This window comes from Lithobates pipiens, unplaced genomic scaffold, assembly GCF_037356315.1.
Source record: "Lithobates pipiens isolate NorthernLeopardFrog02 unplaced genomic scaffold, aLitPip1_a1.2 Scaffold_10, whole genome shotgun sequence".
In the NCBI taxonomy this organism is placed as follows: Eukaryota; Metazoa; Chordata; class Amphibia; order Anura; family Ranidae; genus Lithobates; species Lithobates pipiens.
The window spans coordinates 55,877,057-55,904,813 of NW_027507686.1; the positions used below are offsets into that span (position 1 = coordinate 55,877,057).

The 27,757-nt window shown below is 42.8% G+C and overlaps 1 protein-coding gene across 1 annotated transcript in view; it reads left to right on the plus strand.

The window, feature by feature from the left end:
- The window catches only part of LOC143930732 (5-hydroxytryptamine receptor 3A-like), a 67,255-nt gene that overhangs the window by 11,687 nt on the left and 27,811 nt on the right, over positions 1 to 27,757 (plus strand). The window contains exons 3-6 of the mRNA XM_077455293.1: positions 7,296 to 7,340; positions 12,221 to 12,330; positions 16,611 to 16,777; positions 24,703 to 24,860. Of these exons, the coding sequence (XP_077311419.1) occupies positions 7,296 to 7,340; positions 12,221 to 12,330; positions 16,611 to 16,777; positions 24,703 to 24,860 (480 nt within the window). The remainder of the gene's footprint in view (positions 1 to 7,295; positions 7,341 to 12,220; positions 12,331 to 16,610; positions 16,778 to 24,702; positions 24,861 to 27,757) is intronic.

Genomic DNA, 27,757 nt, shown 5'->3' on the forward strand with positions numbered 1-27,757 from the left:
GTGGTTCCCAGGGCTCCAAGTCTGTGTGGGGTCTGTGAAGCCCTCAGCTGTGATGTCACCGGAAGGAAGAGCAGAAGGACTGGCTGGCTGACGTGCGTTTGGAGCATGCATGCTTCTTCTTCAGGCCATGATGTGGCCTTGTCTGATAGGGGCTGTATATAAATATATACTACGTATAAATATATATATATATATATATATATATATATATATATATATATATATATATATATATATATAATTCCGATAAGCCCCTTGCCTGCAGACCCCCACAACCATCGCCCCAGCTTGTGCGGAAGAGACCCTTGTCCCCAGCAGAGCCCCCCAACTCAAAGCTCCCATCCCAACTTGTTGAGATGATGTTGTCTGGTATAGTCCAGAAGGGGAGGGGGGCGCTCACTCGTCTCCCCTTTCCTGACCTGCCAGGCTGCATGCTCAGATAAGGGTCTGGTATGGATTTTGGGGGGGACCCCACAGCTTCTTATTTTTGCGTGGGTGTTCCCCTCAAAATCCATACCAGACCCAAAATGCATGGTATGGATTGGGTGGGACCCACACGCCGTTTAAAAAAAAGTTTCTATTGCCTGGAAAATTCGGCAATGTTGTTATTAAATTCTGCTGTCAGCACAGAGGCCCACTGACAGCTGATGATTCATCCATTGTTAAAGGATGCAGCAGCTGGCTCCCCAGTCGGGTCCTTAGCAATCTATTCATTGTGCACTTGGCAGGCGAACAGCTGAACGGGAAATATTTGGGGAATGAGAGGGTCTTGGGTAAGGAAATGATTCACCGTTCTAAGTCCTACTTCGTGAGGGATCGAGGTATAGAGGAAGGCCACAACCAGAGACACCCAGAGATATGTGGGTTCCCAAGAATACATTTTTATTTTTAATGCATCCAAAAGATGCATACTGTCCCAAATGTAGGTAGTTGTTGAGCCAAGGACTGGAAGAAGTGGTCAATGTACATGCAAAAAAAGCTGATAACGCTTTTCAAAGCAGCTACTATTAGGCATCCCGGGGATGTTCTCCAAACTCTTGTGAACTTTGGGTGGGTGATACAAGTATGGTGTTTTGTAAGTGTCTCTTTGAAGAAAATAGATTTCTGTTTTGGTAATGGTACTTCCTCAAATGCTTTATTGATCAATTGGTGTGCTTCCTCACAAAATTGTGGGAGTGGGTCCTGATAAAGTCATACATAGGTTTTAGAGTCTGATAGTAATCTATGAACTTCATTAGGATAATCCACTCTATCTTGTAAAGCAATGCCCCCACCATGATAACAGTCTGATAACAAAATCTAAATTGGTGGATAAGTGGTTAAGGGCCTGTTGTTCCTGAATGGTAAGATTAGAATGGGTTGGTTGAGTGGCCAATATGGAACTACACATCCTTTGTAAATCTGAGTAAACTACATGATAGGAGCTCTGGAAGTAAGTCCCTTTAAAGTGTGTAGGATTAAAAATGGACTACGGAAGAAACGTGGTATGCTTTACTAGGGGAGAAGTTGGGAGTTGTTGTGTTAACATCAGCATCATATTATATTTATCCTCATCAAGATCAGTATAAAGATCTTCCAAATGAGCTAGACACATAGGGGGTTATTTACTAAAGGCAAATCCACTTTGCACTGAAAGTGCACTTGGAAGTAAAGTCACTGTAGATCCGAGGGGGACATGCGAGAAAAATAAAAAAAACAGAATTTTAGCTTGCACATGATTGGATGATAAAATCAGCAGAGCTTCCCCTCATTTCAGATTTACCCCTTAGATTTAGAACGACTGCACTTTCAAGTGCACTTGCAGTGCAAAGTGGATTTGCCTTTCATAAATAACCCCCATAGTATCATTGGGGTCAGGAAAGAGGGACTCTTCTAAAGTATATGTTGGTGGTGGGATATGTAGTCAAACTGTACTTGACCACCTGTATATTGTAATACCGTTTGCCTAAAAAGTTCCTAATAAATTGATTGGAGATTGACAAATAACATGAAGGGAAAATGAAGTCCTCTGCTGGAAAGTGAGGTTTCCTCTGGAGACAATGTATGTAATGAAAGATTAAGGATCTTTATAGTTTGTGTAGTTTGTCTTTTCTCCCTATTTCTGTGTTTTCCCCCTCTTCTGCCTTTTCTATTATTATTTTTTTGATAGGCAGCCACTAAAATCGTATCTGGTAGATCTACTGGGCGATGGATGGGTGGAGTTACATCTTGACATAAAAGAGCAGAAGATCCCGGGAGCCACACATTAGAACAAGACCTGCTGTGTGTAGACAAGTGGGAGTCTCAGCCTGGACCCCCGCCACTGGCTCCCTGGATCTTCTGCTCTTATCTATCATTCTCTGGAGCATGGGTGGGCTCCTTTCCAACTAGCACTCACAGATGCTGGCACAGGACTACATTTCCTAGCAGCCTGAGCGGCTCACACACATACCATGGATTTGCAGAGAGTTACATCTTGCTTAGAGGTAGCATCTTGAGTAATGCTGCCACTCTCAGATGCAAATGGTATAGGTGGGATATGGTTCTGATACATCATATCAGGGTGAACCTGAGTGGAATGGGGTGCCAGTTCTGAATGAGGTATAGAAGGCCCGTTAGACACTATATTTTTTTTTTTAACTAAAGCTAGGGAGTGCAAAATTAGTCACAATTCTGCATTGAAACCAATCAGTTGTATTGCCAAAGCTTAATTGAACAAGCTGAGGTTAGAAGCTGATTAGTTTCTATGCAGAAATGTGACATATTTTGCACTCTCTAGCTTTAGTAAATAAATACCTATGGGACTAGTTACAGGCTGATTTGGATCTCATGTTTTTATCTGGTTGTTATATGTAACTGTAACATATAGCAGGCTGGTTGGGATAATGCCATCTAATTATTAGGTGTAGCACCTGTATCACGTTTTCTTTTTTCTATTTCTGATCCTCTGGGTTTTGGGAGTGGGATAGTATGTAGGGTACCTATAGATTGATGGAACAGAGGGAGCATTTCCAGATATTGGACCAGTGACCCTAGGCCAGTGATGGCGAACCTTGGCACCCCAAATGTTTTGGAACTACTTTGCCCATGATGTTCATTAGATAGATAGTCAGCCAGCAGTGTTATTGCTGTGCTGCCTTTAAAGTGTAAATAACTATTTTGATATCTGAATGTCATACGTGACTATTTCATGTTTGATACTAATGCTTATTCATGTGGTACGCCACACATATTTTGTTATACTGTTTATCCTTTCCCTGTTTCCCTACCCATCCCAGTTTTTGCCAGGACATCGGCTCTGAGGCTTGGGAGCTCAAATTGTTTTGTAAGCTCCAAGACGTAGTTTCTTGGGCAGGGGGAGGATGTAGCACCCTGGGGTTTTGTCATGGAGCTCCGCAGCAAATTCCTTCTCAGGAGTAACTACTGTAGATAATTGTTAGAGATCCATTGATTTCTCCCTAAGTTTGGCCTTGTTGTACTTTTCTCTTCTGCCCCATGGTGACCAGGTATTGGTGGCATTAGATGTGAGAAGGCGATTTCACGGTCAAGTTATAGGTATATGGGGTATCTCAGCCAATGGGCAGGGGTTTTATTGAATCCCTTGGCCTGCTGGGAGAACCTATATATTCAGGTGGAGTCAGGTGATCTATGTTCTGTGCCACCTGAACTGCTGTCAGGGTGGACGTGTGTCATCTGCCCCAGGCTGCTAGGCCAGAGATTGGGTCTATCCCAGGGGCATCAGACTACCAGACTGTGTGAGGGCCTATCCATAAGTAAGAGGGCAGTGCAGGGTTGGGACTGCGGCTTGCAGTCCAAACAAAAGTGCCAGTTCTGCCGGTTGGAGAACCTGTTGTGGTCGGAGATAGAAGGAAAGCTGTCACCACTAAGGGACCAACCACCTTTACCAGGGAACGGCATGGTGGAGAATCGGGAGACTTCAGGCAGGGATCAAGTTAGGGACCCAACCAGGGGAGCTGACCTTTGCAGAGCAGCCTTGTGTGTCAAGCCAGGGACCGAGCCAGTTATCGGGGGTGAAGCTTGAAAGGTATCTGGAGTGCCAAGCTAGGGACCCAGCAGGGAAGCACGGGTGACGCTTGAGGGAGATACCATCGCAAAAAAAGTCTTAAGGAGCTCATGGGATTCAAAGTCCGTGAATCAGAGAGACCAGTGAGAGACTAAGAGCTCAAGGGGCTGAAGAATTACAAGTGGACATTGTAGTGAAGCTGAGAGAACTGTTGCACTTCGCATTAGGAACTGGTAAAGTGGTCGTAAACCCGTTACAACCACTTTAACCTACAGGTAAGCCTCGATTAAGGCATAAGCCATAAGAACCCCCATCCAGAATGCACAGTGGGTGAACCACTCCTACTGGGCTATTTCTGAGTAAAAGGGGTATTCAATGCATTCAGCCTGCTGCATTTCCAACACTTACCATAGGAGACAGAGATACCTACGGCCAAGTGGAAACTAGCCCAACCCAGTTGAACTTTGAAATAATTAGCCTGAGCCAATCTGCAGCTTCAGACAACTTAAATTTGCAAAAACAATAGCGTCTGCTCATTAGAAGCAGGGTGCTACAGATAGATCTATCTATCTATATCTCATATATTGTATATATATTCCAGCAAATCCTTCTACATAAGTTGATTCAGTTTATCTGATAAAAAAAAAATTCCTTTAGCTTTCATTCTCTACAACCATTCAAACAAACTGTATAAAGTTTGTCTGAGCTGTCAGAAAAAACAGGGGGCCGGGAGCTGAGATTGCACTCTACAGAGCTCAGGGAGGAGAGCTCTGACAGCAGATTGGAGGGAAGGAACACACCCCTCTACACAGCACACAGGAACAGAGCTGAGGCTGTCAATCAGCTGGCGGTCCCTCCCCTGTCACTTTTTTTCTCTTGGTGTCAGGAAAACATATCAGGAGGGATTCATGCTGATAGCAGAAGAATGAAGAAGCAGACAGAAATGACAATAGGAGGTTGATTTACTAAACCTGGTGAGTGTATAATCTGGTGCAGCTGTGAATGGCGGCCAATCAGCTTCTAACTTAAGCCTGGTTAATAAGTCTTTGATTAAAAAAACATGGAAACTGAATGGTTTCTACGCATAACTGCACCAGAATCAATTTCTTAGTGCTCTTATCTGATACAAGTATACACTATAGAAGGATAGAAGGATATGCTTTGTTCATATCTCATATCTGAGGTTTGGTCTGTAAGGCCAGTCTAAGTGCCATAGGCCAAAGCTGGAGGACAATTCATTATATTATCTAATTTTTTTTCCCCATATGCAGAGTTTCTGAAAGAGGGAGGGGAACATATTTAAAAAGTGGAGCTTACAATTTAGGTACAAGGTCTAATTAAACATGCAGAGTATGCATGGAAGCCTACTTCTAGTTCACGTGACGTAAACGTTAACAGTATTGCAGTCTTCTGTAACTTGGAAGTTTCAGCAAGTCTTCCCAACTCAGTAGTCTTTGAAGAATTTCCAAACTCAAAACAAGAATGTAATATTTTGCAACTTACTAGTCCAGATATGGCAGCTGCCTTAGTTTTCATTTATTTTTCTTTATACACACCTAGACCTACCAGGAACACATTTTCTATCCTAGGGTCACAACGCTTACTCACTGTACAATATTTATGGAATATATTAGGATTACAGAACACCTACTCCTCTAATTATCATCATAAAATATTGGGAGGAATTCTGTAGTTCACATCGGTATTCTGTGCAGGGCTGATAACACTGCTTGAAATAGTACTAGAAAGTGCACAGGACACAGCATACCCTGTTTCCCTGAAAATAAGACCGAGCGTGATTGTTGGTGATGGCTGCAATATAAGCTCTACCCCCAAATAAGCCCTACCCCGTTTCCCCGAAAATAAGACCTAGCGTGATTGTCAGTGATGGCTGCAATATAAGCCCTATCCCCCAAATAAGCCCTACCCTGTTTCCCCAAAAATAATCCCTACCCTGAAAATAAGACCTACAAGTACTTTAACTAGGGCTTATTTAAGGGGAAACAGGGTAGCTCTTGATTTCAGGCACCCATGTAACGGATGGACCGCCAAGGCTTCTGTGCTGTCAAAGACATCTCCCGAACTCTAGTGAACCAGTGGGATAGGCTCCTGGTCATGAGACAACTTTGACAGGCAATATTGGTCATATGATCAGGCAGTCCTTCCCGCCCCTCTGGTGTAAAGACCCAGTTAAAGGGACGCCATAGAAATATAACAAAATATTATTGATAGTATATTTAATAGACCAAAGAGGATAAAATAAGAAATCTTAACTGTTAATGTTCCCATACACTTACTCATACACATTTGCATAAACTTAAATGTATCTAGTACCATAGTTACATAGTAGGTGAGTTTGAAAAAAGACACAAATCCATCAAGTACAACCTATGTGTGTGATTATATGTCAGTATTACATTGTATATCCCTGTATGTTGCGGTCATTCAGGTGCTTATCTAATAGTTTTTTTGAAACTATCAATGCTCCCTGCCGAGACCACCGCCTGTGGAAGGGAATTCCACATCCTTGCCGCTCTTACAGTAAAGAACCCTCTTCGTAGTTTAAGGTTAAAACTCTTTTCTTCTAATTTTAACCACAAGTCTTGTTAAACTCCCTTCCCTATTGTGGGGTCACCAGTATGGTTTTCGGTATTTGTATATTGAAATCATATAAGATATCAGAATAAGTTCAGTGCTCGCCACCTTTCCTTATAACTAATATCCTCCAGACTCTTTATCAGCTTTGTTGCCCTTCTTTGTACTCGCTCCATTTCCAGTACATCCTTCCGGAGGACCGATGCCCAGAACTGGACGGCATACTCCAGGTGTGGCCGGACCAGAGTCTTGTAGAGCGAGAGAATTATCGTTTTATCTCTGGAACTAATCCCCCTTTTTAATGCATTCCAATATTCTGTTTGCTTTGTTAGCAGCAGGTTGGCACCATGGCAGAACTGCGAAAAGTTCTTCTGTAGCCTAGCACTCATATCTCCAACATGGAAACCGCTTCTAATGTGCATCTCAATGTAACATAAAAGTCACATAGTAGTCTCTTATAATATACAGCAGTCACTTCAATCACTACAACTCCTTTAACACTCTAGTAGCATGACAGTTAGTCCTTTGTAACTCCAATAATAGGGGGTTTCAAGTAAGTTTAATATGGAGGTAAAAGCCTGTTCAAAAGTGTGTTGAGGAATACAAGTTCAAATAATATCATTTAAACATTTTCTTAAATGTGTGCCATTTGTTTCTTCCATAATGTTAAAAAACAGTCTATAATTGTTTTCTACAGGATGAAAAGTTACAGATATTTACATCGCTGATGGACTTTGAAATGGTAAGAAATGTGTAACTTTTGAAGTACCTTTAATGAATAAGAAAACAGCCTGAAGGAATGATGTGACATTTGTGATAGAAGAGATACAAAGGATATAATCATGACATTCCACTTCATAGTACAAAAGCTGCCTTTCTAATTCTAAGATGAACAGGTTGTTCTGCCTTGTTCCGCATGTAGACAATTATGAGGATTCCACTTAGCGCTACTCAGAGGTAGAGGGCATGAACTGTAATGATTCACCAGGAAAACATATTGAACACCTTCCCAATTAGATGCCTTACCGGGGGGCATATTTACTAGCTGAGAACTGCAAGCAAAGGGCCCCCAGGCAAAAACTTTCATCTGCCTCAGTAAATCACTTTTTTTAATAACTGTCTTAACATTGTTTCTTTTGAAAGCGGCTACTGGCAGAAATGCAGATGCAAGTAGTAAAAGAAAACTCATTATTTAAAAAGAAGAATTTCACCCTTCCTCTTATTATTATTTTTTTCTTTCCCACTTACCTAATGCTGGGCTGTGCACGATTCAGTTACTTACCCACATACTGGATCCAGTGTTGTACTGCTAAAATCCACTCCTCAGCAGCCGCCACCGCGTCCCACACCACCATGTTTCTCTGTGATGTGTTTGGAAGGCTGTGCCATCTTTTCCCTGTTTTGGTGCTAGGCCTGCCCCTCTCCTTTGTTAGTGAATGGGGTGACGTGCAGGGCTCCCTATGCTGCCTGGGAAATTAACATCACATACCCCAGGAGGCAGATGGGGCACTGACATCAACCACCTAGGCAAGTGACAGAGGATAGGGGGGCAGGCTGAAATACATTTTTATTAAAAAAATAAATCAAGTAAACAAAAAATAAAGAAGAAAAATGATATGTGTGCATAAGAGGGAAGGGGAGTAGGATAGAGAGAAGCCAAATCCATTTCTTTGCCAACCGTGCTATAGCTGATTACAGATCAGAGTAAAGGGCCAATCACAGCAGTCCTTCACCATGTGATCAGCTGTGTCCAATCACAGCTGATCACAGTGTAAACAGCATTTTCCAGTTATCAGCATTCCTCTCCTCACGCTGACAGCGTGTGAGGAGAGCCGGTAACCGGCCCGTGTCAAAGGGGACATATATACTGATAATAAGTGTCCTGATTATCAGTGCAGCCCCAACAGTGCCCATCAGTGCTGCCAATCAGCACCTATTAGTGCCACCTGACAGTGCCTTGTCATCAGTGCTGCCCATTAGTGTCGCCTATCAGTGCCCATCAATGCCGCTTATTAGTGCCCATCAGTACCGCCTATCAGTGTCCATCAGTGCCGCCTATCAGTGCAGCCTCATCAGTGTCCACCAGTGCCTCTTCGTCAGTGCTCATCAGTGCTGCCTCATCAGTGCCCAACAGTGCTGCCTATCAGTGCCCATCAGAGCAAGCGACATCAGTGAACGAAAAAAATGACCTCCCAGTGATAGTAGTGCATATAAGAATCAGAACAGCCAAATCCCATTCCCTGGTAATCAATTGTCTGTAGATGTTAGCTTATGATGAGCTTATGATCCACTTCAACCCACCACTGGTGAAAAACAGTGCTTCACTCCCCCTATGCCACCTCACTCAACGCTAATTGTCGCCTTTCATCACTGATTGGCAAAATACGCTTAGTGATCCAAACCACAGCAACAAGCAGTTCACTTGCTCTCAGCCCACGTACACACGGTCGGAGATTTTGGCAACCAAATCCATCGGATTTTGTCTGTCGGAATTTAGTCCGACGGATTGTGTCCGAAACTGTTGCATACACATGGTCGGACCAAGTTGTCTGATTTAGCGGTTGCCAAGAACTCGGTGACGTAATTTCGTTACGATGGGACTACATTCAGGCTAGTAGCCAATAGCTTTGATGTAGGAATTTGATCTGAGCATGCGTGGCACTTGGTCCGATCAAGATTCGCTAAACATGATCGGATTAGGTCCGACCGGCCCAGTTGGTCGGGAAATATTTCCAACATACAACACACGGAATCAGTCAGATGCATACCACACACAGTCAGATTATCTGACGACACGGTCCGTTAGGACACATTCCGACGGATTCTCCGACCGTGTGTACAAGGGCTTAGAGTCCGCTGGAAGTAAAAGCATAGATAACACAGGCAATCCCCATAGTTTTGTTTCACATACTTTACTTAAAAACCGTTACATTTTGCACTCACAATGTAATATATTAAAAAAAGCTCATCAATATTGTGTCAAGCAATGGCCATCCTTTATTCAATTTCTTTGGTGAAGTGCTGCTGGAGTGATTGGACTTTTGTTTCTCTATATAAAGACTATTTAATTTAGATCAAGCAGCAGCTACCTGTGGTTACAATTTGTGATGATTTACTCATCTTTAGGAGCGCATAGTACTGGGGATATATAGAGAAAAATTACCTGTTTGCCTAATTTTATGACAAAAACTAAGAAAAGTGTTTTTTTGTTTTTTTTTTCATTTTGGTATTTTTTGGTTTGTTGGGCAAAAAAAATAAAAAGATAAAAACCCAGTGGCAATTAAATACCACCACAAAAAAGCTTGAATTTTGTGAAAAAAAAGGATAAAAATGTCATATGGGTACAGGTTTGTATGACTGCACAATTGTCATTCAAAGTGCAACAGCTCTGAAAGCTGAAAATTGGACTGGGCAGGAAGGGGGTGAAAGTGTCCAGTAGGCAAGTGGTTAAGGGGTAAAAAATCTGCTTTAACAATTATTTTAGAAAAACAGTGAGCCTGATTCACTACACTGCAAAGTAGTCTGAATGAGTGAAAAAACATCTCAACTTTGATTGTGCACCCATACCTGTTTTAGTAGTTTGTACCAATATGATATGAAGCTGTGCACGCCCGTCTACTGATACAGTTTTCATGCAAACTGGGTCGTGTAAACATTTCTTTCTCATGCTAAAATACTAGATGTTGCCCTAAGTCAAGTGATAACAGGGGAATGTGTTCCTGAATTATGATTGTTAGCCTTTGATGCAGTTAGAGAAGACATCTATCAAGAGCCAGAGTATTACACGTATCTTTCGATCCATGTATGGGCAGGCTGAATGTACCAAGATGATCTATCAATCAATTTATGTACAACCAGCCTGCCACATTTTACTTGCGATTTTCACTGGTAAAGCAGCTAGCAATAATCACTGTCTTCTCCTGGCAGGGACAGCTTCCTTGTATAGGTTAGTGGTCAGAGGGAATATGGTGGCCCTCCTGCAGACTGAGTCGGAGAAGCTCCTCCACTTGGGACAAAAATATATATCAACAATCTCCCTCAAGAAATTTATGAAGATAATTATCCCTGGGTTTCCTTTCTGGGGAACTGGTGCCGAACTGTCTGTGTGAGCACTCACCCGAGTCACCAAAACTTGTCTAAGGACTAGTTGTTAATTAGTTTACTGTTTAATTAAGATCATTGTTGATTGTCGGTTGTTAATTGGATTTGTTTGAAGTTTGCATTTTCATGCTAATATCCCCAAGAGGGAAATGGCCTCATGGGACGTATAAAGTATGTGTCTGAGTTTGAATAAAGAGTCATTCCTTTGGTCTTTACCCCAACATCTTGTCTGTGTATGATGCTTGGGATAAAGGGCTGTTATTAGCTCTTGGCTACTGGAAGGGTTTGGAGGACAGGAAGTACTATTTGGCAGAAGCACCCAGATGAGGTGCCAGGCAGTCCATCACAACACCAGAATAATAGAGGGGAAATCTTCCAATGGGGACTCTGGTGACACTCCAGGATTCTCTCACTTTGGAAGGATTTCTCCTCACTTCCCGTTTTTGGGACAGGCAGTGAAGGGAAATCTCCCCAATGTGACATAGATGGAAAAAAACGAGTTATAACCCTCCATTACTTTATCCAAAATGAAAAGTTTTGAATTTAGTTCTACTTTAACCCCCCTGACGGTCTTCCCGAGTCTGGCTCGGGGTGGAATTTTTGTACCATTAGCGGTAACCCCGAGCCAGACTCGGGACTGCATCGCTGGATCCAGGAGGACGCTTACTTACCTTCTCCCTCGGATCCAGCGGTGTCTCCCCGCTGTACGAGCGAGCCGTGTCTCGCTCGATCTATCACGGAGCCGATCTCCGTGCCCTGCGAGCGTTGCGACTCCCGGGGGCGGAGAACGGCGCCAAGTTCAAAAAGTGAAACACACAGTATACACACAGTATAATGTAATCTTACAGAATACATTGCTGTATGTAAATATTTCACATCCCCTTTGTCCCTAGTGGTCTACCCAGTGTTCTGCATGCAGTTTTATATTATAAAAACTGTTCTTTATTCCTGGAAACTGGAGATTGTCCATAGCAACCAAAACTGTCCCTTTACATCAAAAATGGTTTTATACCAGCTAGAAAATAGCGATAATAAATTGGAATCACTCTCAGAATTGAGCGACAGCGATTTGTGCGGAGATCCGTCATCAAATACTGAAAAGTAATGACAGTGACAATTCTGCAACTGAGCAAATTTCAGTGTTTTTGATTTGATTACATTATTGAATAACTTTTATTATTGTTATATTATTATTTGGTACAATTATTTATAGTTATTTATTATATTATAATTTATGATTTCATTTTTCAAACTTTATTATACCCGGGATGTGCTAGACTCTGGTTTGGACAGATTTAAGAGAGTTATTCCTAAGAATTACAGGACTACAATATAAAATGCCAAATTTTCATGCAAAATAATTGTACCGCTTTTAGCACCTAAAATCCGAAATAATCGTACCACCAAGGAGGTTAAGCTCCTAATAACTATTTGCTAAAACTAAATTATATAACTTTTCCTTTAAAGAAACAACAGTGAATTTAATTTCAACATATTGATTTTTCTCTATTTTAATGAAAGGTGTGGCAAAATGAGTTCCTATCGTGGGAACCAAGTGATTTTTGTGACATAAAACGTATCTTCATTCCAGAGGGTTCAGTCTGGATTCCGGACATCACTATATCTGAAATGTAAGTGACTAAAACATAATATTTATTATTTCAGTAACTTGTGAAAGTGGAAATTAAAATGTGCATAAGACCACAAATTTACACAAGTAAATAAGGAAGACTCCAAATGAATAAAACTATGATATTGTTCTAGCACCATAGGTATAATCAGAGACCAACTCTAGCCAAATACATTTAAATTAGGATTAATATAATTTTTTTAATTCATTTTTTTATATTTATTTTCAACAATTCAGCAAATTCCAAACAATATCTTGAAACACATACCATGCAATGTATCTTGTTAATTCCCATCCTCTCCCTTCCGATAGCAGGGTAAAGGGAGGAGGGCGAGAGCAACAGAAAAAAAAACATAAAAGAAAAAACAAAGGAAAAAAATAAAAAATAAGGAAGAAAGGGGGAGAGGGGAAAGGATAGGATAGAAAAATAGAGAAAAAGTAAAAGGGGAGATAAGGGGGAACCTATGACAAATATAGAAGTAAAACTGTTGGGAGGATGCAGAAACAGTAAGATTAATTAGTATGAAGTAATAAATCATATTCCGACTTACTATTGGAGACTAAAATTATTTAATAATATAACTTACTATTCTTAAATTCTAACCATTTTGCCCATGTCTTGCCATATTTTCTTATCAGCCCGTTATTTCTACAAGTTATTTCTTCCATTAGACGGAGCTCATCAACCCTTTGTAGCAACTGTGAGATAGTAGGTGTTTGGCATTTTCCCCAATATAGCGGGATCAGATATTTACAGACAATTAACAATAGAGTCATAGACATCCTATATTTATCTGTTTTGTTCATAGAGTGAAATAAAAAAGTCAATGGTTCACATCAAATTACTCGCCCCAATATCAGAGAGATCACTTTTGCCACTTCCTCCAAATATGGGTGTATCTTAAGGCAAAACCACCACATGTGCCCATGTCTAGCTCGATCTTCACATTCCCTCCAGCACAGGGGCGAAGTTGAACTAAACATCGTCTGTAATTTTACTGGTGTATGATGCCATCGAGTAAGAAGTTTAAAATGTATCTCTGTCATTCTACTCGAGGTAGTGGGCATATAGGAAAATTGTATTACCTTTTTGCTTTTCTGTAAGTGTAATTTGTAAGTCTTTTTCCCAATGGCCTATATAGTTCTGATACCCAGGGTTTTGCAAGGACATCAGAGCTCTATAGAAAAGAGAAATATAATATTGTGGTGGGTCTTTATATTGCATACATATTTCAATAATGTTGAATTGTTTTAACTATCGAATGGGTTACGGGATACTCCAAATAAATTGAGACAGCTGTATGTATCTCCACTGGTCCATAAATGTTGGCTGATCTACTCTTCAAAAAGTCTTTAACCACTTGCTGACTATCCTGGGTAATAGGGGTAGTCCTTTATTTCTCCCATATAGAGGAGTGTATTTCTCTCATGGTTCATAGAAGCAGGATCTTCCATTCTATGGATAGCGTAGAACCCATTGATATTGGGGTACTTTGGCGTGGTAGTGGGCTTAGCACTATATGTGTAACCAAATCCCCATATTTTCTAAATATGCTCAGGTGTTTAAAATAGCCTTGCAGGAGTTAAATGGCATTTTTTATGTGTGCTCTGCAATCTTTTGTTCTGTCTGTATGATCTTATGGCTGCACCATCTTTAATGCATTTTTTAGAGTATGCCCCCCCAAATCTTTGTTCTTCTAAGAGAAGTGGCACCAACGGCTAATGTATCATTCTTCTTTGAGGCATGCAAAACGCCTCCCCCTCTGCCCATCTAAAGAAATAAAAAAAATAAAAAATAAGGGGAGATATTATGTAGTTGGGCAGAGGTGAACTTAGGAAAACTGGACAACACATTATGGGATTTGAGCACCGCAAAGGCAGCGTGTTCATAAAGTAACAGGCTCACAGGCAGGCTCTACGGACATTTGTTCTTTACTAACTGAAAAAACATGATGAAATGTGCATGTTTTGCATAAATGTAGTAAATACATTTTTCCATCTTTGCCCAGACATACAGTGGTGTGAAAAAGTGTTTGCCCCCTTCCTCATTTCCTGTTCCTTTGCATGTTTGTCACACTTAAGTGTTTCGGAACATCAAACCAATTTAAACAATAGTCAAGGACAACACAAGTAAACACAAAATACAATTTGTAAATGAAGGTGTTTATTATTAAAGGTGAAAAAAAATCCAAACCATCATGGCCCTGTGTGAAAAAGTGATTGCCCCCCTTGTTAAAACATACTATAACTGTGGTTCTCCCCACCTGAGTTCAATTTCTCTAGCCACACCCAGGCCTGATTATTGCCACACCTGTTCACAATCAAGGCATCACTTAAATAGGAGCTGCTTGACACAGTAAGGTCCACCAGAAGATCCTTAAAAGCTACACATCATGCCGACACCCAAAGAAATTCAGGAACAATTGAGAAAGAAAGTAATTGAGATCTATCAGTCTGGAAAGGGTTATAAAGCCATTTCCAAAGCTTTGGGAATCCAGCGAACCACAGTGAGAGCCATTATCCACAAATGGCGAAGACATGGAACAGTGGTGAACCTTCCCAGGAGTGGCCGGCCGCCCCCAAAATTACCCCAAGAGCGCAGCGACGACTCATCCAAGAGGTCACAAAAGACCCCACAACAACGTCCAAGGAACTGCAGGCCTCACTTGCCTCAGTTAAGGTCAGCATTCATGCCTCCACCATCAGGAAAAGACTGGGCAAAAATGGCCTGCATGGCAGAGTTCCAAGGAGAAAACCACTGCTGAGCAAAAAGAACATCAAAGCTCGTCTCAATTTCTCCACAACACATCTTGATGATCCCCAAGACTTTTGGGACAACATTCTGTGGACCGATGAGACAAACGTGGAACTCTTTGGAAGGTGTGTGTCCAAGTATATCTGGCGTAGAAGGAACACTGCATTTCATAAAAAGAACATTATACCAACAGTAAAATATGGTGGTGGTAGTGTGATGGTCTGGGGCTGTTTTGCTGCTTCAGGACCTGGAAGACTTGCCGTGATAAAAGGAACTATGAATTCTGCTGTCTACCAAGAGATCCTGAAGGAGAATGTCCGACCATCTGTTCGTGTACTCAAGCTGAAATTAACTTGGGTTCTGCAGCAGGACAATGATCCTAAACACACCAGCAAGTCCACCACCGAATGGCTGAAGAAAAACAAAATGAAGACTTTGGAGTGGCCTAGCCAAAGTCCTGACCTGAATCCTATTTAGATGTTGTGGTATGATCTTAAAAAGGCCGTTCATGCTCGAAAACCCTCTAATGTAACTGAATTAGGACAATTCTGCAAAGATGAGTGGGCCAAAATTCCTCCAGATTCTGCCTGATGAAAGAGCGCGGTCGTCCGACAATCTCGACCCGCGCGCTCAAGAAACGCGTCGCATACCCTCTGACGTCACAGCCCCGCGCCCTGGTCATCTCTGCCTCCCAAGCCTCGTTCTGAAGACCGCACATCTCGTGTCCACCATAAGCCGGCTGCTTCATAAAAAACACCTGTAATGGACCTCATGTGAGAGGAACAGGAACAACGAGATGACAGATGTGGACCAGATCACTGGCTGACATCCCATAATCAGATACACCAGATGACCCTCTGTGTTTAATGCTTACTTTTTGCCTACTAAATGTGAGTGCAAAATTTTATGTTTTTACACTGAAAATAAAACCTTTTGAAAAATCTGCACCCAGAGGCGCCCCTCTCTCTCTTTTTTCTCCTTTATCTGCAGGACGCTGTAAAAGCCTCATTGCACGTTATCGCAAACGCTTGGTTGCAGTTGTTGCTGCTAAGGGTGGCCCAACCAGTTATTAGGTTTAGGGGGCAATCACTTTTTCACACAGGGCCATGATGGTTTGGATTTTTTTTCACCTTTAATAATAAACACCTTAATTTACAAATTGTATTTTGTGTTTACTTGTGTTGTCCTTGACTATTGTTTAAATTGGTTTGATGTTCTGAAACACTTAAGTGTGACAAACATGCAAAGGAACAGGAAATGAGGAAGGGGGCAAACACTTTTCACACCACTGTAGATTTAGTATTACACCTTGGTGCCTGCCACACTCTTATCTGAAATTGTCCTTATAGTGAATTGACATGTGTTCACTTTTAGCAGAGAGATAAAGAGCTTAGGTTGGCATCCTCACAGAGTGGCGCTCACTATCAGTCCCTGATTTGGCTTTTTTTTAACAATTTAATAATTCATATATATATGTTAGTTTCACCTGCCCTGTAAACGCGACTTTTTCACAATATTTTTGCCAGGACAGAGGAGGACTCTCTTGATGTTCTATACATGGAGCTCAATTACAATGGCACCATTCGGAGGAGAAAAACTCTTAAGATCGTGACCTTATGTTCTCTTGACCTATATAAGTTTCCATTTGACAAACAGAATTGTAATTTGACGTTTGGCATGAAAACAAATCCAGGTAATTAATTATAATTATACATGAATGGTGAGTATATGGCGAGAAGATCTTGTATGTCCAGGTTTACCTGCTGGTTTTTAAAATTGGGTTTTCGGCAGACATAAGAAGTATTAACTGTCAATCATTTGTTCCTCTAAGAAAACATGTTTGTATGAACTATGAGCCCTAAGTAGGTATTTACAATGCTCGTTTTTAGAAATGACTTACAAATGTTCTACTAGAGGGGCTGACAGTGACCATTGTAGTTTTTTTTTATTTCTAATAATAGTGGGGGGGGGGGGGGGCGTAGAAAGAGACACAGAGAGGGAGCTGACAGGCAAGGAGGAGGGGGTGAGGGGGAGAGAGCAGAGAGCATAGCTGCGGATGACAGAGGGATGCACTCTGAGCTCAGCAGCCCTGATTTTCGTGGTCAGTACAGAGAGAAGATACAGGAAGTATCAGGTTCAGGGAGTTTTTTTACAGTTTACAGGGGGGCAGATTACATAGCACAAGCACATGGTACAGGGCAAATAAAAGTGGCCGTGTACTCCGATTTATGATCCGCTGTGTGACACAGCGATCACAGATTGTGCTACTGCGTGCTCCTGAAAGTGTATATGGGTAGGCAATGCGGCAGCACATACAGGTACTGGATGTGCCATCCTTTTCCAATCACACAAGCAGGAATTAACAATTCTTTTTTTTATATATATTTATATATTTTTTCCCACAAAAGTGAAGTTACCTCTAAACACACCAACTTAAAAAAGGTAAGAAAGATTAGAACTAAATGGAGACTTTCTTGGCAGTCTTGTGTTTATTTGCCATTTCGTGGGTGTCAATCCAAATGTTTCAGATACATACAGTGGGGGCGGAAAGTATCTAGACCCCCTTAAATTTTTCACTCTTTGTTATATTGCATCCATTTGCTAAAATCATTTAAGGTCATTTTTTTAGTCATTGATGTACACACAGCACCCCATATTGACAAAAAAAACAGAATTGTTAACATTTTTGCCGATTTATTAACCCCCCTGGCGGTATTCCCGAGTCTGGCTCGGGGTGGAATTTTCATACCAAAAGCGGTAACCCCGAGCCAGACTCGGGACCGCATCGCTGGATCCAGGAGGAGGTTTACTTACCTTCTCCCTCGGATCCAGCGTTGTCTCCCCGCTGTAGGAGCGAGCCATGTCTCGCTCGATCTATCACATCGCCGATCTCCGTTCCCTGCGAGCGTTGCGACGCACGGGGACGGAGATCGGCGCCAAATTCAAAAAGTGAAACAAACAGTAAACATACAGTATAATGTAATCTTACAGATTACATTGCTGTATGTAAATATTTCACATCCCCTTTGTCCCTAGTAGTCTGTCCAGTGTCCTGCATGCAGTTTTATAAAATAAAAACTGTTCTTTATGCCTGGAAACTGGAGATTGTCCATAGCAACCAAAACTGTCCTTTTACATCAAAAATGGTTTTAGACCAGCTAGAAAACAGCGATAATAAATTAGAATCACTCGCAGAATTGAGCGATATCGATTTGTGGGGAGATCCGTCATCAAATACTGAAAAGTAATGACAGTGACAATTCTGCAGCTGAGCAAATTTCAGTGTTTTTGATTTGATTACATTATTGAATAATTTTTATTATTGTTATATTATTATTTGGTACAATTATTTATAATTATTTATCATATTATAATTTATGATTTCATTTTTCAATTTTTATTATACCCGGGATGTCTGCTAGACTCTGGTTTGGACAGATTTAAGAGAGTTATTCCTAAGAATTACAGGACTACAATATAAAACGCCAAATTTTCATGCAAAATAATGGTACCGCTTTTAGCACCTAAAATCCAAAATAATCGTACCGCCAGGGAGGTTAAAAAAGAAAAACTGAAATATCACATGGTCCTAAGTATTCGGTGCCTTTGCTCGGTATTTAGTAGAAGCGCCCTTTTAATCTAATACAGCCATGAGTCTTTTTGGGAAAGATGCAACAAGTTTTTCACACCTGGATTTGGGGATCCTCTGCCATTCTTCCTTGCAGATCCTCTCCAGTTCTGTCAGGTTAGATAGTAAACATTGGTGGACATCCATTTTTAGGTCTCTCCAGAGATGGGCAATTGGGTTTAAGTCAGGGCTCTGGCTGGGCCATTCAAGAACAGTCACGGAGTTGTTGTGAAGCCACTCCATTATTTTAGCTGTGCGCTTAGGGTCATTGTCTTGTTGGAAGGTAAACCTTCGGCCCAGTCTGAGGTCCTAAGCACTCTGGAGAAGGTTTTTGTCCAGGATATACTTGGCCGCATTCATCTTTCCCTCGATTGTAACCAGTTGTCCTGTCCCTGCAGCTGAAAAACACCCCCACAGCATGATGCTGCCACCACCATGCTTCACTGTTGGGAATGTATTGGACAGGTGATGAGCAGCATCTGGTTTCCTCCACACATACCACTTAGAATTAAGGCCAAAAAGTTCTATGAATCTTATTTCTCACCATCTTGGAGTCCTTCAGGTGTTTTTTAGCAAACTCCATCGGGCTTTCATCTGTCTTGCACTGAGGAGAGGCTTCCGTCGGGCCACTCTGCCATAAAGCCCCGACTGGTGAAGGGCTGCAGTGATTGTTGACTTTCTACAACTTTCTCCCATCTCCCAACTGCATCTCTGGAGCTCAGCCACAGTGATCTTTAGGTTCTTCTTTACCTCTCTCACCAAGGCTCCTCTCCCCCGATAGCTCAGTTTGGCCGGACGGCCAGCTCTAGGAAGGGTTCTAGTCGTCCCAACCATCTTTCATTTAAAGATTATGGAGGCCACTGTGCTCTTAGGAACCTTAAGTGCAGCAGAAATTTTTTTGCAACCTTGGCCAGATCTGTGCCTTGCCACAATTCTGTCTCTGAGCTCTTCAGGCAGTTCCTTTGACCTCATGATTCTCATTTGCTCTGACATGCACTGTGAGCTGTAAGGTCTTATATAGACAGGCGTGTGGCTTTCCTAATCAAGTCCAATCAGTATAATCAAACACAGTTGGACTCATATGAAGGTGTAGAACCATCTCAAGGATGATCAGAAGAAAAGGACAGCACCTGAGTTAAATATATGAGTGTCACAGCCAGAGGCGTAACTTGAAGCTTGTAGGCCCCGATGTAAAAGTTGACTTGGTCCCCCCACTATTTCCAACGTGCGTGCAGATACATCCATCACACGTCAAGATACTCAAAGTGGCTTAATGCCGTGTACACATGACCGGACTGTTCGACAGCAAAGTTCCGATGGAACGAATCCGTCTGACAACTCGATCGTGTGTGGGCTTCATCTGACCTTTTCTGTCGAAAAATCTGATGAACTTTAGAAAAAGAACATGTTTCAAATCTTTCCGCCGGAACTCCGCGGGAACCAGTTCCTATCAAGAAAACCGCTCGTCTGTATGCAGGTCCGACGGACCAACAACGACACAAGGGCAGCTATTGGCTACTGAACTTTTTCTAGTCCCATCGTACGCCATTGCGTTAAACGATTGGACTTTGGTGTGATCGCGTGTAGGCAAGTCCATTTCAGCGGAACTCCGTCGAAAAAGTCAGTCAAAGACTGTCAGAGTACATTCCGATGGAAAGTCCAGTCTTGTGTACGCGGCATAAGAGTTTGGAGTTCCCAGAGTTTCTCTTTACATCAGAGGACAGGGATCACCGCTGAAGAATCAGAGGACAGGGACCCCTGGAAGGTCACTTGGCAGAGCTCCTTTCCCATCCCAGCACTGTATACAGCTCCCTCCCCCCTACACTACACAGGGCTGAAATCACATTCCTTTACACACAGTCTGTCAGTCTTCACAGGATGTATCTGGCTTTTATGTTGCCTTTCTGACCTGTGAAATTCACTGGTTGGAACGGCAGTGTAGTTGCAGTAGGCAGATACACCCTGTGCAGATCATGGCTAACTGACTGTGTTGTAAAGGAATGTGATTTTAGCCCTGTGGAGGAGGAACAGTATAGAGTGCTGTAATGGGAAAGGAGATCAGCAGTCAAGAATAGCATGCAGGGTGGAGGGGGTGTTCAGGGACTTTGGGGGGGGCAATTTAGATCTGGGAGGGCAAAGCCACGTGACACAAAATCTGGAGCCTGCAGCCCTTCAGGGCCCCCCGGGGAGGTGTTAAGAGATTTGTTTTAGAAATTTCTGAAGGTTTCTCTGTCAGTGTTGGCAGGTATTTCCTGGTCCCCGGTCACCAGAGGTGTGTGTCTTTTGCCCAGTTATCAGGGAAGTGGGGTAAGTAGAAATCCCTGGGTGGGGGGGGGGGGGCAGGGGTACAGAGAATCCCAGCTAGTGACTAGGAGACACTGAGCAGTGTCAGACCTCACCAGTGACATTGGTCCCATCATGGCTACAGGACAGCACTCTCCTCCTCTTGTCTCGCTGAGCTTGCTTATCATTCCATGTTGCCAGCACACAGCACAGACACTTCCCCATATTGGAAGAAAAAAAGTGTGGGAACTCCCACCCAAGATCCATTCCCCCACCAAAAAAAAAAAAAAAAGGTACGCTCATATGCATATATACTTCACAAAAAATACAGTACAACATTTATTGTAAAGTGCCAGTTTACAAAAACAAAATAACGTGTCAAACAAAACAATCAACACAATGGGTGATGATCTTTCCCTCGCAGGGAATTTCTACCACAAATACACCCTGTTCCAAATTCTGTTACACAGCCCATTAGAAAATATCCCACAAACAGGAATAAGTATTGGCAGAGTATTGAAGAGTATTGGCAGGGTATTGCAGAGTATTGATAGGGTATTGCAGAGTATTGGCAGGGTATGTATTGAAGAGTATTGGCAGAGTATTGCAGAGCATCGGCAGGGTATGTATTGGCAGGGTATTGCAGAGTATTGATAGGGTATTGCAGAGTATTGGCAGGGTATTGCAGAGTATTGATAGGGTATGTATTGTAGAGTATTGATAGGGTATTGCAGAATATTGGCAGGGTATTGCAGAGTATTGGCAGGGTATTGCAGAGTATTGGCAGGGTATGTATTGGCAGGGTATTGCAGAGTATTGATAGGGTATTGCAGAGTATTGGCAGGGTATTGCAGAGTATTGGCACAGTATTGCAGAGTATTGATAGGTTATTGCAGAGTATTGGCAGGGTATGTATTGTAGAGTATTGGCAGAGTATTGTAGAGTATTGGCAGGGTATGTATTGGCAGGGTATTGCAGAGTATTGGCAGGGTATGTATTGCAGAGTATTGATAGGGTGTGTATTGTAGAGTATTGATAGGGTATTGCATAGTATTGGCAGGGTATTGCAGACTATTGGCAGGGTATTGCAGAGTATTGGCAGGGTATTGCAGAGTATTGGCAGGGTATGTATTGCAGAGTATTGGCAGGGTATTGCAGAGTATTGATAGGGTATTTATTGCAGAGTATTGGCAGGGTATTGCAGAGTATTGATAGGGTATGTATTGCAGAGTATTGGCAGGGTATTGCAGAGTATTGATAGGGTATGTATTGCAGAGTATTGGCAGGGTATTGCAGAGTATTGATAGGGTATGTATTGCAGAGTATTGGCAGGGTATTGCAGAGTATTGGCAGGGTATGTATTGCAGAGTATTGGCAGGATATTGAAGAGTATTGGAAGAATATTGAAGAGTATTGATAGGGTATTGAAGGGTGTGTATTGGCAGAGTATTGGCAGGGTATTGCAGAGTATTGGCAGGGTATGTATTGCAGAGTATTGGCAGAGTATTGCATAGTATTGACAGGGTATTGCAGAGTATTGGCAGGGTATTTATTGGCAGAGTACTGGCAGGGTATTGCAGAGTATTGATAGGGTATTGCAGGGTGTGTATTGGCAGAGTATTGGCAGGGTATTGCAGAGTATCGGCACAGTATTGCAGAGTATTGATGGGGTATTGCAGAGTATTGGCAGGGTATTGCAGAGTATTGGCAGGGTATTGAAGAGTATTGGCAGAGTATTGGCAGAGTATTGGCAGAGTATTTAAGAGTATTGGCAGGGTATTGCAGAGTATTGGCAGGGTATGTATTGCAGAGTATTGATAGGGTATTGCAGAGTATTGGCAGGGTGTTGCAGAGTATTGGCAGGGTATATATTGCAGAGTATTGGCAGGATATTGAAGAGTATTGGCAGAGTATTGAAGAGTATTGGCAGGGTATTGCAGAGTATTGGCAGGGTATGTATTGGCAGGGTATTGCAGAGTATTGCAGAGTATTGACAGAGTATTGCAGAGTATTGATAGGGTACTGCAGAGTATTGGCAGGGTATTGCAGAGTATTGGCAGGGTATGTATTGCAGAGTATTGGCGGGGTATTGCAGAGTATTGGCGGGGTATTGCAGAGTATTGATAGGGTAGTGCAGAGTATTGATAGGGTAGTGCAGAGTATTGATAGGGTATTGCAGAGTATTGGCAGGGTATTGCAGAGTATTGATACTGATAGGGTATTGCAGAGTATTGATAGGGTATTGCAGAGTATTGGCAGGGTATTGCAGAGTATTGATAGGGTACTGCAGAGTATTGGCAGGGTATTGCAGAGTATTGGCAGGGTATGTATTGCAGAGTATTGGCGGGGTATTGCAGAGTATTGGCGGGGTATTACAGAGTATTGGCGGGGTATTGCAGAGTATTGATAGGGTAGTGCAGAGTATTGATAGGGTATTGCAGAGTATTGGCAGGGTATTGCAGAGTATTGATACTGATAGGGTATTGTAGAGTATTGATAGGGTATTGCAGAGTATTGGCAGGGTATTGCAGAGTATTGATAGGGTATTGCAGAGTATTGGCAGGGTATTGCAGAGTATTGATACTGATAGGGTATTGCAGAGTATTGATGAGTATTGGCAGGGTATTGCAGAGTATTGATGAGTATTGGCAGGGTATTGCAGAGTATGGATGAGTATTGGCAGGGTATTGCAGAGTATGGATGAGTATTGGCAATTTGGCAGGGTATTGCAGAATGCAACTTACTTACACACTAGTGACTGACCTCCTGGTATTTATTCTCTTCCCTTCTGTTCTGGGGGGAGAAGAAGTAAACTTGAAAAGTGCAGCGGCTGTGGCAACAGGAGGCACTGCGTAGAGGGGAGCGGGAGGACAGTCCGGCACGCAGCGTGTGTCACACTGACTGACGGTGTCGCGCCAGTGCGTGCCCACGTGCACGGCCGAAGTCATGTGACCGGTTGCTAGATGCGGAGCGGCCCCTGCCTAGCAACCAGTCACTCGGCGGCTGAGGAGCGGCGCGGACTACGCGCTGCATACCCTCAGCCCGGCTCAGACAGCTAATGGGAACGGCGTTCCCGCTGTGGAAATAGTACGGGAACGCCGTTCCCATGCGTTCCCGCAGCACTCGAGCCCTGGTTGTTCTTTACTCTCTATTCAGGAAATGGCTCATAGCTTCTCCCCAGCCAATGGGAACAGAGGGGTGTGGGCAGTGTAAGGCAAAGTAGAAGCTCAGTACTGGAGTGTGGCTGTGGGGCCCTAGGGCAGATTGGAGCTGGATTTTGTGGAAGATATGATAATATGACAGGGAGGCTGCTGGGGCCCCCTGGAGCTAGGGGCGGGGTTGCAATTGTGACCCCTGCAACCCCTATGCTACACCAATGGTCACAGCAAAGGGTCTGAATACTTAGGACCATGTGATATTTCAGTTTTTCTTTTTTAATAAATCTGCAAAAATTTCAACAATTCTGTGTTTTTCTGTCAATATGGGGTGCTGTGTGTACATTAATGAAAAAAAATTAACTTAAATGATTTTAGCAAATGGCTGCAATATATCAAAGAGTGAAATTTTTAAGGGGGTCTGAATACTTTCCATCCCCACTGTATATATGGCCATGTCTACAGGATTGAAGTGTGTTTTACTTGATCCCCTATATATGGTTGGAAGTATACTAGATATAGTTAATTTGGTTATATCTTCTCTTCCCTCAGGTATTGATGTGCAGTTGATTCCCATTTCTAATGCTGAAAAAGTAACTGAATTGTCAAAAGAAGAGTTTTTAAAGTCAGAATGGGATCTCAAGCAAGTAGATGTTATGCATTTGAATATCTCTAAATATGGGGAGGAATGGAGTAAAGTAATTTATCAGGTAACACCAACCTAACTTATCCATTGCAAATCTAGCCCCTGTTCTCCTTACTTGTTATAACGGTAGTGTTTTTTTTTTCTTCAAAAGCATCATAGTAAATGGGTTTACATACAATGTGTGTGTATATATATATATATATATATTGTAAGGGATCTTCCCGGGGTAGGGTGTGTTTGGACACAGTTCACAGCAGACTTGGAATATATGAAGCAGATCTTGGCGTTTATTCGTGGTACAAACAGTCCAGCAAACAAAACATACAGCAACACCGTGCTTTCTAAGTACAACAAAATAAACAAAAGACCTAGCCCGGCTGGGCGCTTACTAACAGGTTCTTCTCACCTATCTGACATTTATAAAGACAGCGTCTTTTCGTCTGGATATCGCAGGGTGGGTTTTAGCTCCAGCAGTGTCTGTGCTTGCAGCTTCCTTCAACATACAGGCTGTTCATTCCCTGGCTGGGAGCAATCACCTGCAGGCCTTGCAGAGCCTTTACCTTCCCAGGCTAATTAGGATCAAAGCTCACCTGATCCCAAACCCAGAACTGGATCGGGGGATGTGGAATGACAGGTCCCTCTACCAAACCTACCTGCCATTCCATATAAACCCAGGCCCGGCAAAATTACTTAACCACTCAACAGCATATCGCTGCTGAGAAACTGATCCATCCTGGATTTACCATCTCACACTCTGTCGCAACCTAGGTGAGATGTACACCCCCTCGATCACTTCTCCAGTGACATGTCTACATATCCCCCCCCTCTTTTTCAGACCGGAGGGCTGAGCCTTTTGTCCCCACAGACAACTTACCCTCGACAATGCGTCAGCATTTGCCTGTAATTTCCCTGGCCTGTGTTCCACAGTGAAATTAAAGTTTTGTAGGGACAGAAACCATCTAGTCACTCTTGCATTTCTCTCCTTGTTTAACTTCATCCATGTTAGGGGGGCATGGTCTGTCACCAACTTGAATTTCCTGCCTAGCAAGTAATACTTTAAAGCTTCTAGAGCCCACTTTACTGCCAAACATTCTCGCTCCACAATGGCATAATTTTTCTCGGCCGGGGTTAGTTTCCTACTCAAGTACGTCACTGGATGCTCCTCACCATTCACTACTTGTGAGAGTACTGCACCTAAGCCTGTGTTAGAGGCATCTGTCTGGACCAGAAATTCTCGCCTGAAATCGGGGGTGATTAACACAGGTGGTTGGCACAAGGCAGACTTAAGGCTTTGGAAAGCCTTCTCGGCCTCTGGGGTCCACGTGACCATTGCTGTCTTTCCGCCCTTTGTCAAGTCAGTTAGTGGAGCAGCAACTGAGGCAAAGTTCGGCACAAATCTACGGTAATACCCCGTAATACCCAGGAAAGCTCTAACCTGTTTCCTTGTCAGGGGTCTAGGCCAATTCTGTATTGCCTCAATCTTATTTAGCTGTGGCTTAATCAACCCTCTCCCAATAATGTAGCCCAGATATTTGGCCTCTTCTAGGGCTAGAGCACACTTCTCGGCATTTATGGTCAACCCCGCATCACTTATGGCATCCAACACGGCCTGTACCTTACAGAGGTGACTTTCCCAATCAGGGCTAAAAATGACCACATCATCGAGGTAGGCAGCTGAGTAATCACGATGTGGTCGCAGAATTAAGTCCATCAACCTCTGGAAGGTTGCAGGCGCTCCATGTAACCCGAATGGCATCACTACATACTGGAATAGTCCATCAGGGGTAGAGAATGCCGTTTTCTCTTTAGCCTCAGCAGACAGTGGAATCTGCCAGTAGCCCTTTGTGAGATCGAGGGTGGTTATGTACCTGGCGTTACCCAACTTCTCAATTAACTCATCTACCCTGGGCATAGGATACGCATCGAACTTGGAGATCTCATTCAACTTTCTGAAATCGTTACAGAACCTCCAAGTTCCATTGGGCTTTGGGATTAGCACAATTGGGCTGGACCATTCACTCTGGGACACCTCAATTACCCCCAGAGCAAGCATACGTTTTACCTCGGCAGATACGGCTTCCCTACGTGCCTCCGGTATCCTATAGGGCTTAAGGTTTACTCTGCTTCTAGGCTCAGTTTCAATGTGATGATGGATGAGGTGTGTACGCCCTGGGAGGTCAGAGAACTTGTTTTTGTTTTTCTGTAGAAATTCCTGAGCCTCCTGTTTCTGTGACACTGATAGAGTATCACCTACCTTGACTGGAGGGATTGGTTGTGACAAATTATTAACAGTATTTGTCGCCACCAAGGATTCCCTGTCTTTCCAGGGCTTGATCAAGTTTATGTGATAAACTTGGAAAGGCTTCCTTCTACCTGGTTGGTGCACCTTGTAGTTCACCTCACTGATCTTTTCAACAATTTCATAAGGACCTTGCCACTTCGCCAAGAATTTACTCTCAACAGTGGGGACTAGTATAAGGACCCTATCGCCTGGGTTGAATGTCCTGATTCTTGCGGACCGGTTGTAAATCCTACTTTGGGCCTCTTGAGCCCTCTGGAGGTGTTCCCTTACGAGGGGCATTACAGTGGCTATACGGTCCTGCATTTGTGCTACATGTTCAATAACACTCTTGTATGGGGTGGACTCATTCTCCCATGTCTCTTTTGCGATGTCCAGTAGACCCCTAGGGTGACGACCATAGACCAACTCGAATGGTGAGAACCCGGTGGACGCTTGGGGCACTTCCCTAATAGCAAACATGAGGTAGGGTAATAAATGATCCCAGTCACGACCATCTTTTTCCACCACTTTCTTCAACATATGTTTCAAAGTTTTATTAAATCTCTCCACCAATCCGTCCGTCTGGGGGTGGTATACAGAGGTACGGATGTGTGAGATTTTAAATAGTTTGCATAACTCCTTCATTACTTTCGACATAAATGGCGTACCTTGGTCAGTTA